The following is a 13,158-nucleotide window of genomic DNA, read 5'->3' on the forward strand; positions in this document are numbered from 1 at the left end:
ACTACTAGCTGTGGGTATATTCATTCATGATGTGTCCTTACCTCTACTGCTTTACATGTTTCTTCTAGCTGACTGATCACTGCTTGAATCCGATCATTACATCCAACCAGTATAGCAATGCCATCTGATAATTCAGTCTATGCAATCAAAGACAAGAACAATTAATTTAAGCACACATCAATACACGAGAGGACACATAAAAGCATATATGATATTTGGTCATTTTGTAAAGAACAATAAAACAATTAATGGAAATACTCTACATATAATGGGTCCAGATTGTTGAATGGTACAAATATTATATGAAATCTATCCATATTAGTTTTCCTGCAGAATGAAAGAAAGCTGACTTGCAAGTGCTACGAAGTAGAGGTATCTACTAGGGATGATCGAATATCACAAATATTCGATAATATTCGGCTTTGCGAATATCCGACGAATAGGTCGCTGCTATGCGAATATTCGATGCGCAATGTAAGTCTATGGGAAGCCCGAATAGTTGCTATTCGGCAAATATTCGGGTTTCCCATAGACTTACATTGCGCATCGAATATTCACAAATAGTCGAATAGCGGCGACCTATTCGGCGAATATGGGCGTTGCCGAATATTTGAGGTATTCGATCATCCCTAGTAACTACCTTATAAGTCAATGTAGCACCCTTTAAAAAGCCTTGCAATATGTCATGTTGTGATGATTCTAGAGCCTTGTGTCTCAAGGCTCGCATGATATCATTATACTATGTGAGCCTAGTAGCCACTTTGTAACTGCATTACTCCCACTTCTTTCAGACTAAACTGATACTCGGAAGAAGTGAAAGCAACTTCCCCGAATGACTGATTGACTGCAGGGCTCAGCGCAAGCCCCGAGAAGCCAGGTGGCGGAGTCACTGGGATTGCATCGGCATCGGAGGTGAGTGTAGGGTATTTTTATTTTACATGGAAGAATATAGCAATTGAGAATGGGTTGTTTAAGTAATGGACTACCCCTTTAATGCCCATGGATTTAGAATAGGATATCGTATAAGCTTTTGTAGGTATAATTTATATAGTGGGCAAAATAAGTATTTTATACACTGCCGATTTTGCAAGTTTTCCCACCTACAAGAATGGAGAGCTCTGTAATTTTTATCAAAGGTTCACTTCAACAGTGACAGACAGAAAGAAAACAAAAATCCAGAAAATCACATTGTATGATTTTTAAATAATTAGCATTTTATTGTGTGAAAAAGTATTTGATACCATAGGAAAACAAAAATTAATGTTTGGTATAGAAACCTTTGTTCACAGTTCTGGAGATCAGATGCTCCCTGTTGTTCTTCACCAAGTTTGCACACACTGCAGCAGGGATTTTGACCCACTCCTCCATACAGATCTCTAGATCTTTCAGGTTTCGGCTGTTGCTGGGTAACATTGAGTTTCAGCTCCCTCCAAACATTTTATATTGACTAGGTCACTCCTGGACCTTGAAATGCTTCTTACCGGTCCACTTTTGGGTCAGTGTCTTGCTGGAAGGAGGTTATTAGCCACAATCTCACAATACATGACCCCATAAATTCTCCCCTCAATATGGTGCAGTCAACCTGTCCCCTTTGCAGAAAAGCACCCCCAAGGTATGATGTTTCCACCCCTATGCTTCATGGTTGGGATGTTGTTCTTGTGGTTATACTCATCCTTCTTCTTCCTCCAGAAACAGAGAGTGGAATTGATAGTGAAAAGTTCTATTTTGGTCTCATCTGACCATATGACCTTCTCCCATACCTCCTCGGGATCATCCATTTTGTAATTGGTGAACTTCAAATTGGCCTGGACATGTGCTGGCATAAGCAGGAGATCTGCCCAGTGGGCTTTTAATCCATTACACTGTAGTGTGTTAGTAACGGTAATCTTTGAGACTGTGGTCCCAGCTCCTTTCAGGTCATTGACCAGGTCCTCCAATGTAGTTCTAGGTTGATTCCTTAACTTTCCCAGAATCATACTTACCCCACGAGTTGAGACATTGCATGGAGACTCACACCAAGTCATTTTGTGTTTCTTCCATTTTCTAATAATTGCACCAACAGTTGTTGCCTTCTCACCAAGCTGCTTGCCTATTGTCCAGAAGCCCATTCCAGCCTTGTATAAGTCTACAACGTTGTTCCTGATGTTTTTAGACAGTACTTTGGTCTTGGCCATGGTGGAGAGATTGGAGTGTCATTGATTGAGTGTCTTTTATACAGGCAACGAGTTCAAACAGTGCAATTAATATAGCTAATGAGTGCAGAGTAGGAGGGCTTCTTCTTAATAAAAAAAAATACCAGGTCTGTGACAGCCGAAATTCTTGCTGGTTGATAAGAGATCATATTTTTATTTCATGAAATAAAATGCAAATTAATTATTTTAATATCATACACTGATTTTCTGGATTTTTTGGGGGGATTCTGTCTGTCACAGTTGAAGTGTACCTATGATAAAAATTATAGACTTCTCTATTCTTTCTAGGTGGAAAAACCTGCAACATCAGCAATATATGAAATACTTGTTTTCCCCACTGTAGGTGTCACAGTACTTTTATTAATATATTGTAGTTCTAATTCACAAATCACATTACAAAATATGTGGCTCATCATAGCAACTACACTATAATTTGTAGTCATTTAACAGATTGTGGTTTTAGAATTTTTTTTATATAAATAATTAAGCACGGTAATTGCTAATTTGTGGAGCTTTGATCTGTTCGTACGTGTGCATGTACTAGAAGTTACAATAAATGTAAAAGCTCTGTCTCAGACAAAAAGGAATACATATCTTTTCATATAATGTTGTATTTTATCCTTACTGTTAATAATTGCCTAAATCAGAATCATAAGCCACAAAGAACAGAAGACATAGAGATTAAATATAATTATGATATTAGCTATATCATTGCTTCTCTTTGTATGATCCTAAGTCACATTATTTTTAACATAATAAGTACAGGTGTTAGTAACATTTCAAAGCCTAATTGTAAAATCCGTTTTGAGGCCCTCTACCTCCTGGTGATGACATCACATTCTATCACATGATGACATTATGCTGTATAAGAGCTTTAAAAAAAATGTATTTCTTTAGAGAGACAGCTCTCAGCTCCGCTTTACAATAAAAAAATCTTTTTGAATCAACAAATTTTAAAATTACCTTTTGTCCCTGGAAAACATGACTGAGAGGGGCAACCTCACAATTTTTGTGAGCCCCAAATACTTTACACATGGAGCATGTTGGCACTTCACAAGTCAAACAGTATATGTTAATTTTTTCTTCTTCATGCTCTTCGCACGTTGGTTGGTTAGATTTTCTTTCAGGCCTATGAAACATGAATTTAATATAAATTAGTGAATTATATCCAAGAGACTACAGACAAATTTAGTAACCCTGTCTAATATGTTGGTAGTATAAACTTTGACAAAACAACCTGAAAATAAGCAAACGTATCACAGTGCCTCATGCTGTTTGATGCAAATTGCATATTCCGTATTTTTTGGATTCTAAGATACACTGGATTATAAGATACACCACAAATTTACAGGAAAATAGGAAAAAAATTAATGTTAAAATGGGGGTCTGTCTTGAAGTCTTATGGTCCATCTTCTAAGTCGGATGTAGCTTACCAGGGGAAGTGGAGCAGGGTCGGCACAAGTAGGGTGATGCTGTGGACCCTGGTTTGGGAGGAGGCGGTTTTATGGTGGCGTGAGGCAGCCGCCATTGATCTCCCGGTGACAGACACAATGGCCTTTAGGAAAATGGGTCCGCAGTGGGTGCATGTGCAGATTGAGATCTCAGGGAGCCGAAAGCTCAACCTGCTCATGCTCTGCATCCGCCATCGTTTTCCTGATGGACATCACCTCTGTAGCCAGGATATCAATGACGCCTGCCTTGTGCCGGCAATCCACGACTTCCTCCCAGCCTAGGGCCTGCAGCATTGCTCCTCTTGTCGCTGGCTTTCTGTAACCCCATTACACCGCCCCATTTGACTTATAAGATGCACCCCCAAAATTGTGGGGGAAAAAGTGTGTCTTATAATCCGAAAAATACGGTAAGCTACCCATGTTCTGCTGACTCTATAATGCAGAATCCAAACCTTCTCTAAGACTAACATCAACCCAAAAAGTGGAAGATTCTGGGCATGTTTCCATGGCCGAGCAGAGACATGCAACTATGCAAGCCTTGCATTTCTAAGCACAACACAAACCTTCATATGAAGTGGTGTAAAACACAGCAGCACTGGACTCTTGAGCAGAGGAGACATTTTCTTTGAAATGGTGATTCATGTTTCTTTTATCAGGCAGTCAGATGGGACAGTAGCCGTTCAGTACATCTTTAAGCACTTTGGCCTATTGGGGGCATGTTGGCACATCTTAAAAATATCCCCTTTCTAACTAAGCAGCACGACTATTGGCGATCATGGCACAGAAAGTGTCTAAAATCCTTAGCAAATGTGAATTCTGACTTAATTTGAATCGTTAATCTACCCCATACTTTGCAATTCCACTTAGCGATAATAGCTAATCATGAGAACTCTCGGCAGCAGAGCAGACAACAATCATTTAAACTCTGGGGGGCTCAAAACTTGAAGAAAGGTTGTACAAACTGGAAAAAAAATGTAAACGAAATACAAAAGAATATGCATATTGAAGACAATTGACCATAATCATATAGAAAGAAGAGAATAAAAATAAGGAAGGATTTACAATATGAACTTACTACGACACAATATATTTAGATAATTTGTTCCATGTATAGGGGCTCATTTAAATATGTCCAGCCCAACAGTCTATTTTATAAGAAAAAACATATCCTTTATTTTCTTATGATATAATTTTTAACACTAGATAAGCATTTAAAATTTTTCTATGTCCCCCGAACAGGCAAAAAAATCTAATATAATTTATATAAATATATTCCTATATTACTTGTTATAGGAAAAAAAAAATGGTATTTTGACATTTTCCAATCGTTCAGTGGGAAAAAGATCAATTTTTTATAAATATCACATTACTTAGTAAGTGGAGTTAAGAAATGGATTGTAAAGCTCTAATTAATCATTTGCTTTCATGAAGTATCCAATGAGCAAATGTCATATTATCAACACCTCCACTTCCTAGCCGGCAGGAAAATAAACTTGTGAATGTTAGGCTGCAAGGTGTGCGCTCATTAATCCTGCTGACTCACTGGAACGCACCAAAGAGTTGAGCTTATAAAAGTACATTTCAGCTGAGTCCTTGGGAAAATACGGCAATACGCGGCTTATGTTTTAACTCTTTCTGGGTTTTCATCAGGATATTGAGGTTGACCCTACATCTTGGTGGTATATATGTTCTTATAATCACTGCCATTCTCATGTCTATCAAGGCTAAGCAGAACTACCGGGGAGAAACCATGGACAAGAGACTCTTTCACATCTCGGACAACCCCTTTAAGCAGACAGATAGACGTTCTTACCTTCTTGAGGTATAATGTGTAAAACAATGTTCTATAACCAATGGCTTGGGAGTTACAATGTAGTTCTGTGGTCCCCTGAAAGTGGATCTATAGCTGCGGGTAGCACTAAATATTATTGTGCCATAGTGACACTATCTATCTATATACATCTATTCTACTGTGCTGAATTTTCCCTTTTCTACATATGTAAATTATTATAAGGATGATCGAATACCTCAAATATTCGGCAACGCCCATATTCGCCGAATAGGTCGCCGCTATTCGACTATATGTGAATATTCGTTGCGCAATGTAAGTCTATGAGAAACCCGAATAGTTGCAGAATAGCAACTATTCGGGCTTCCCATAGACTTACATCGCGCATCGAATATTCGCATAGCGGCGACCTATTCGTCGGATATTCGCCAAGCCGAATATTGCCGAATATTAGTGATATTCGATTATCTCTATAAATTTATCATTCTTTGGTTAAAAATTCTGTAAAAAGTAATAGAAATGGCAAGTAACGTTGGTAAATTAGCATAGTCAATCATAATTAGAACTACAGCTACTAATATTTTTCTTTAGAGGAGTTGTCTGGGCATCTGATATTGATGCATTGATGACTTATCATTGTGATATGCCATCAATATCAGCATGGTGGAGGTCAGTCACCTGGCACCCCCACGATTCTGTTATCAATAGTGTCACTTGTAGGTGGATGTAAGCAATGAACGGAGCTGAAAAGTACCGCTATGCTCTCTTTACATTTAGCCACTCAGCCGCTGCTGGAGAGAATAGCAGCTAAATAGCGGGGGTGGGGTGGAAGGCAGGCTTAGAATCTCCGCCAATCTAATAATGATGACCTATCCTAAAAATACGTGAGAAATGGGTAAATATGTCTATAAGATAATAGCTTCAAACTTTATTCCATAAGAATAAAATATTGACCTACTGAAGGGATGAAACACAGATGCTTTTTATGGCAATAATTACCCCTACAGCTATAGCACCTACACTGTAAGTTTTCAAAAATCATTTTGATGTAATATTATAAGAATAGGCCTCAATATTAGATGTGTGCAGAAACTCCTTAAACATATTAATTTCCCATTAACAAAGTTCCTTTAAATCAATACACCTTGAATTTAGAATAATTTCCACATTTGAATGTGGTTAAAAATAATAATCATGTGCTGAGATAATCTTATAAATGGGCCCCTGCTATGTACTATGTAATCGCCATGTCTGACCGCACAGGGACATGGTCTGATCATGGTCTGATCATGGTCTGATCTGACCACCCCTGATGCAGGCAGTCGCCGAAATGGATGTCCGTTGGGTGTGCGCCATTCCCCGGTATACTGTGTGGTGTATAATTCTACATTGGTAAGCCTCAATATTGTCATTCTGGGTTGCTTCACGCACGGAATCTGGTGGTGTTAATTATGGGTCACGGAGGTGTAATATTAGTCTGTAACGTGGTCAATTGGTAATATTGTGAGAATACAAAATATTTCTCTATATGCTTTTCTACTGTGAGAGTACAATATACAGTATATATATATATATATATAAATATATATATATATATACTAGAAGGTGGCCCGATTCTAACGTATCGGGTAGTCTAGAATGTGTATGTAGGTTAGCAGATTGAATAATAATATAATCAGTAAGTCTTGAATAATGATGGTTCATTTTTTGCTCGTTGGTCTCCTGCTGTGCAGCATGCATCGGCGTGTTTGACAGTGGGAGACCAAAGATCTAAATGGGCAGGGAGCCGGGGTAAGCTAGTAACCATGGTACACATCGGGTAACTATGCAAAGCGGTTTCCTTAGTTACCCGATGTGTACGCTGGTTACCAGCGTACGCCGGCTCCGGCACACATGTGCCGAGAGCCGGGGTAAGCTAGTAACCATGTTACACATTGGGTAACTAAGCAAAGCGGTTTCTATAGTTACCCGATGTGTACCATGGTTACAAGCCTCCGCCCGCTCCGGCACACGTGTGCCGGGAGCTGGGGTAAGCTAGTGGTTTCACACATCCGGCTTTTCTCCACTTTGTCGGATCCGGCGCGCTGCCGTAGGCTGGTTTCAGATGTCCGTGTTTTAGGTATGTGTGACATCCGTTTTTAACACGGATGTCACACGTACCCATGTTATTCTATGATGTGCCTCACACGTCTGTGTTTGGACACTGACCGTGTGACTTTTCATGACCCTGCACTCACACACGCAGGCAGCTCCAGCAGCACGGATGTCACACGGATCACACACTGATGCGATCTGTGTGACATCAGTGTAAAACATACCGGAGAAAATATGGGTCTTTTTAATAAAAATATTTTCTATATTTACTTCTCTCCAGCGATGCTGTCTCCGGTTCTGCTGCCTCCCGCTCATTATCGCCGCTCATTATACTCACTGAATATTCAGTGCCCTGTGGAGCTGGAAGCGGGAACAGCGCTGGGGACTTCAGTGCCGGGGACCGCATCGCTGGGTGAGTATACAGCAGAGTGTGTGTGTACATGCATGTGCACTATGTGTGTATGTGCTCAGTGTATCCATGTGTGTCTGCTATGTGTGTTTATGTGCTCAGTGTGTGTGTATACATGCATGTGCGCTATGTGTGTATGCACTCGGTGTATAAATGTGTGTCTGCTATGTGTGTATATGTGCTCAGTGTGTGTGTGTGTGTGTGTGCGTATATACATGGATGTGCGCTATGTGTGTATGCACTCGGTGTATCCATGTGTGTCTGCTATGTGTGTGTGTGTCTGTCTGCTATGTGTGTGTGCTCAGTGTGTGTGTGTGTGTGCTCAGTGTGTATGTGCTCAGTGTGTGTGTGTGTGTGTACATGCATGTGCGCTATGTTTGTATACATGCATGTGCGCTATGTGTATATGCGCTCGGTGTATCCACGTGTGTCTGCTATGTGTGCATATGTGCTCAGTGTGTGTGTGTGTGTGTGTGTGTTGATAGGCGGTCAGGAGCGGGAGGCAGCAGAGCCGGAGAAAGCAGGTAAATATGAAAAATATTTTTATTTCACAGACTCGTGTTTTCTCCGGTACCTGTCACATGCATGCAAACACGGATCTCACATGTATGACCATAACCATGCGTGTGACTGGTACCTGATTAAATATGGACGTCTGAAAGCAGCCATACACTGTGTACAGTACAGTGGCCGCGCCGTAACTTCCTAGTCACATGCTCCGGTCACATGACAACACGTGATCGGAGCTTGTCACGCGGCCACTGTAGTATACACAGTGCACGGAAGCGCGCCAGATCCGACAAAGTGGAGAAAAGGTAAGTAACTATTCAAAGCAACAGTGCTGACGTGTGCCGGGAGCCGGGGTAAGCTAGTAACCATGTTACACATCGGGTAACTAAGGAAAGTGCTTTCTATAGTTACCTGATGTGTACCATGATTACCAGCCTACGCCGGCTCCGGCACACGTTGCCGTGTGCTGGGGGCCAGGGTAAGATAGTGGTTTCACACATCCAGCTTTTCTCCACTTTGTCTTGCCGGTGTGGGCTTCCAGGGGTGCAGCAGTCACCTGGGAGTCGGGGCTCCATGTGGGTTCGGGGAATGCGTGCGGAGGGCGGGGCCAGGGCGAGCGTCCAATGCGTGAGGGGGTGGGGCCTGGCCGAGTGGCCAATGCGTGCATGGGGCCGGGGCGAGCGGCCAATCCGTGCGGGGGGCGGAACCTGGCCGAGCGGCCAATCCGTGCGGGGGGGCAGAGCTGAGGCGAGCGGCCAATGCGACAGTTATCACTGTAACGACATAATTTTGCAGCAAGACAGACAGACAGACAGAATAAGGCAATTATATATATATATATATATATATATATGTTTCTCTATATGTTTTTATATAACCACTATATACTTTTATATAACCAAGTTTTGTTTTGTATATGAGTAGCAAGATGGAGTTTTAAAGCCTGCAGCTTATGTCTGATATATATTTTAGTTTGTTTTTGGATTACTCCTACATATCAGGAAAAGTATGCAAACCCAAGGTCACCAGCTGGACTGAGACAAAGCAACGGAATGCAGATGTGATAAGAAAGACTGTCTATCTGCGCAAGTCCAAATGTAAGGCTGAGACATTACGTGCCAGAGACATTGTCAGAGATGGAGTCAGAAAAAAGGAGGTGCTGAGAGGAATTTCCAAAGTAGATAAACGTCGCAGACTTTTTGAATATTTTTTAATATAGCCAATGGCATACTTATACATTTTACTAAGAGATTAACCCCTAATGGCTCTATAAAAGGCTGGCAAAAATAAAAGCACGTCACTCTTGTGCACCAACTCTCACTGAGAGAGGGTTTAAACCAAATGTTTGTTTGGTCTAAATTCCTTTGCGGCACTCAGTAACTATTAATCAGAGATTTTAGCAGACATTCACTGTTATGAGGGAGGTTTCCGAAACTATGGAATTTCTCCTTGACAATATTACTTTGTTCACTTGTTAATAGACATGTTCAAAACAATATAGGTATTTTAACCGCCATTTTTGTATTTTTATGATCAAGTGTGAACATTATATTACTTGTTATCTGACCTTGCTATTGTTACCCTCCTGGGCATACTTTTCACTGGGGTCTGTGCACCCATTTGTGTATGTTTCTCTCTTTTCCACCTTCACACTTTATGAATAGTGAACTCTAAATCACAACCAAGAATTGTATTAACCTTTCAAGTGCTTCACAGGAATTAATGCAAAGTGGAATGAAATTAGGCCGAATTTAGTCCCTTTTACAAGAATTAGCACAATAAAATGGACTCCAAAGTTTTTCACCCAGTTTCTTCTGAGCGTGCTGATACCCCACATGTGGTCAGAAACCTCTGTTTGGAAAAAGGGCCAGGCACGGAAAGGAAGGAGCAATATTTCAATTTTAGAACACAAATTTGGCACAAATAGATTATGGTCACCTAAGGTACCCAAACAGCAGAAACTAACTACAAGTGACCTCATTTTGGGAAACAGACCCCTCAAGAATTTTATCCCGGGGCATAGTGAGCATTTTGAACACACAAGTACATCACATAATTTGATAACATTAGATCATCATATTGAAAATGTTCGTTTTTTTCAAAAAAGTTTCTTTTTCAAGCAGTACCACCAAAAAGTAGACCCCAAACATTTTTATCCACTTTCTTATCAGCATGGTGATACCCCACATGTATTCAAAAAGTTCTGTTTAGCCAAATGGTAGTGTACAGAATGGAAGGAGCAATATTTGAAATTTGGAAAGCACATTTGGCTGAAATAGATTGCGGGCACCATGTAGCATTTGCCGGGCCCTTAAGATTCCTAAACATCAGATATCTCCCACAAGTAACCTTATTTTGGAAACTAGACACCAGTATTTAATCCAGTGATATAGTGAGCATTTTGAACCCATAGGTACTTCACAGAATTTGATAACATTAGGTCGTCATATTGAAAATTTTCATTTTTTCACAAAAATTTTGTTTTAGCACCAAATTTCTCACTTTTACAAACGGTAACGCCAGAAAGTGGATGACACAGTTTCTTATCCACTTTCTTATAAGAGCAGGTTTACCTCACCTGTAGTAAAAAAAGTTCTGTTTTGAAAAACGTGAGGGATTGGAACAGAAGGAATAATATTTGAATTTTGGAAAGCAAATTTGGCTACAATAGTTTGTGGGCAACATGTCGCATTTACAGAGTCCCTAAAGTACCAAAACATCATTAATCCCCACAAGTAACCCTATTTTAGAAAAACTAGAGGCATTTATGATTGGAGTGTGATGAGCATTTGGACCTATAGGTCTTTCACAGAACTTTTTTAAAATGTGGATGTGAAAATGATAGTTAAGGGTTTTTTTCCAGCTAAAATATCATTTTAGTTCAAACTTTGTAATTTTAAGACTGGATAATAGAAAATAGACATCATAATTGTCACACAATTTCTCCAGAAAATATTCTGATGGTCCATGATATACATCCACGTGGAGAGGTGTGTGCTGCTGAAGGAGTAGCCCCCTGGCAGTTCTTAGCGATTGTGCCATCCATTAATATCGTCTCCTGATGAACCCCAATTAATTAAATGGGGAGAAACGCGTCGAGGCTTTGTCAATTGATTTTATTGGGTTAAGAACCATGGAAAGCCCGGACCTCTTCATAAAATAAGACTGCTAAGGGTCCTATGACCCGAACAAACCTCAGATAAGTGTTATTCTCTATTTCCCTCTACTATTTAATGATATAATCCTATAGATTCTACCCAAAAAGGGAGATCAGGGATATCATAGGAGGGAAAGCCGCTGAGGAATGGGGGCACCTTTTCACCTTTAGGATGCGTGTGTTAGGGCCAGGTGGACGGGCAGACCCAGGAGGTGGATCCACTGGGCCGAACTCCTTGATGATGGTAAGGGGTCCGGTAGCTGGAGCACTACAGGTAGCAGGACAGTCCGTGCACAAGAGTATAATGGAGAAGTCCCTGGGACCACGGAGTCACTGATGGTAGTCCGGGTGACGGAGCTCAGGTTCGGAAGCCGAGATGATGTCAGGCGGAGTCCGGAACCGTTGGAGCGAGATGACGGGTCACCACAGGGATCAGAGATGGTACGGACTGTCAGGATGGCAGATAGGCAGCGTTCGGGGTGCGGGAGTCGGCAGGACCGGATGGCAAGGCAGGATCGGCTCTAGAAGAGAGAGAGGTGAGTATCTCACAGGAACACAAGGAGACCTGACTCCTAGCTTGGGAAACACGAAGAACAGGCCCCGCCCACTTGGACACTAAACCCCTTTATACCCTGTACCTGTGTGCTTCATTTCCTGTCAGTGGACGCTGGCCCTTTAAGAAAGGGTCAATGACCGCGCGCGCGTCCTAATGCGCATGCGCGCGGCCCGGGTGCCAGAAGCCAGAGCAGGAGCTGTGAGGAGGAAGCAGCAGAGCCGGGCTGGGGCTGAGAAGCCGACGGGCGCCGGGAGCGGGGACCAGGACGCCTGGGAAGCGCAGGCAATGGAGGCTGGAGAGCGGGGAGCGGCGGAGACCGGACCGAAGAACCGGGGAGCGAGGCAGGGGAGCCGAGGAGCGTGGCAGGTGAGCCGGGGAGCAGGGCAGGGGACCCGGGGAGCGTGACAGCGTGTGACGTTAGTCATATCTCCATTGGCAGGTAGAGGAAAGAGAGAATAAGGGTCATTTAGAGATTATTCCCTTGGCAGTGTCACCAATGTGTGATTTGGAGTAATCAATAGTTTCTGTTCCCCTAGGGAGGAACTATTGGGGCTATCCCATGGTCTAGGGATTTTTGTGTGTGTCAATTTTCACAGATGGAATTTTCAGTAATTTTAATAAATCGAAATAAAAACTGTTTTATGTATACTAATGGAGGTAGCATCCTGGGTGTAAGTTTGTTTTAATTTCTACCACTTTTTTTACATATGACTTTTTGATCTCTTTTTATTTACATTTTTGTGTCTCAGTATGAAGAAAATGCCATTTTTGGTGTTTCTTTTGTTTTGTTTATGTTTTTTTACCATACGAAATAAGTAACGTGACATTTTTATAGATCATATTGTTGGGGACGCGGCAATACTAATTATGTGTATGTTTCTTAGTTTATTTTTGTTTTAACAAAAAAGCTGTGTTTTTAGTGGCGAAACAGGTTGTTCGTGATTTGTTTGCTCTTTTTTGTGTGTTGTTCTTACTCATTTTATTCAACTTTTGTTTACTT

The 13,158-nt window shown here is 41.3% G+C and overlaps 1 protein-coding gene across 5 annotated transcripts in view; it reads right to left on the reverse strand.

The window, feature by feature from the left end:
• Window positions 1–13,158, reverse strand: part of TRIM55 (tripartite motif containing 55) — a 227,787-nt gene that overhangs the window by 162,567 nt on the left and 52,062 nt on the right. For all 5 annotated transcript variants that reach the window (XM_075353219.1, XM_075353223.1, XM_075353220.1 and 2 more), the window contains exons 3-4: window positions 3,156–3,321; window positions 42–137 (exon numbers count right to left, since the gene is read on the reverse strand). In XM_075353219.1, the coding sequence (XP_075209334.1) occupies window positions 42–137; window positions 3,156–3,321 (262 nt within the window). The remainder of the gene's footprint in view (window positions 1–41; window positions 138–3,155; window positions 3,322–13,158) is intronic.

The sequence above is a fragment of the Anomaloglossus baeobatrachus genome, chromosome 6, assembly GCF_048569485.1.
Source record: "Anomaloglossus baeobatrachus isolate aAnoBae1 chromosome 6, aAnoBae1.hap1, whole genome shotgun sequence".
NCBI lineage: Eukaryota > Metazoa > Chordata > Amphibia > Anura > Aromobatidae > Anomaloglossus > Anomaloglossus baeobatrachus.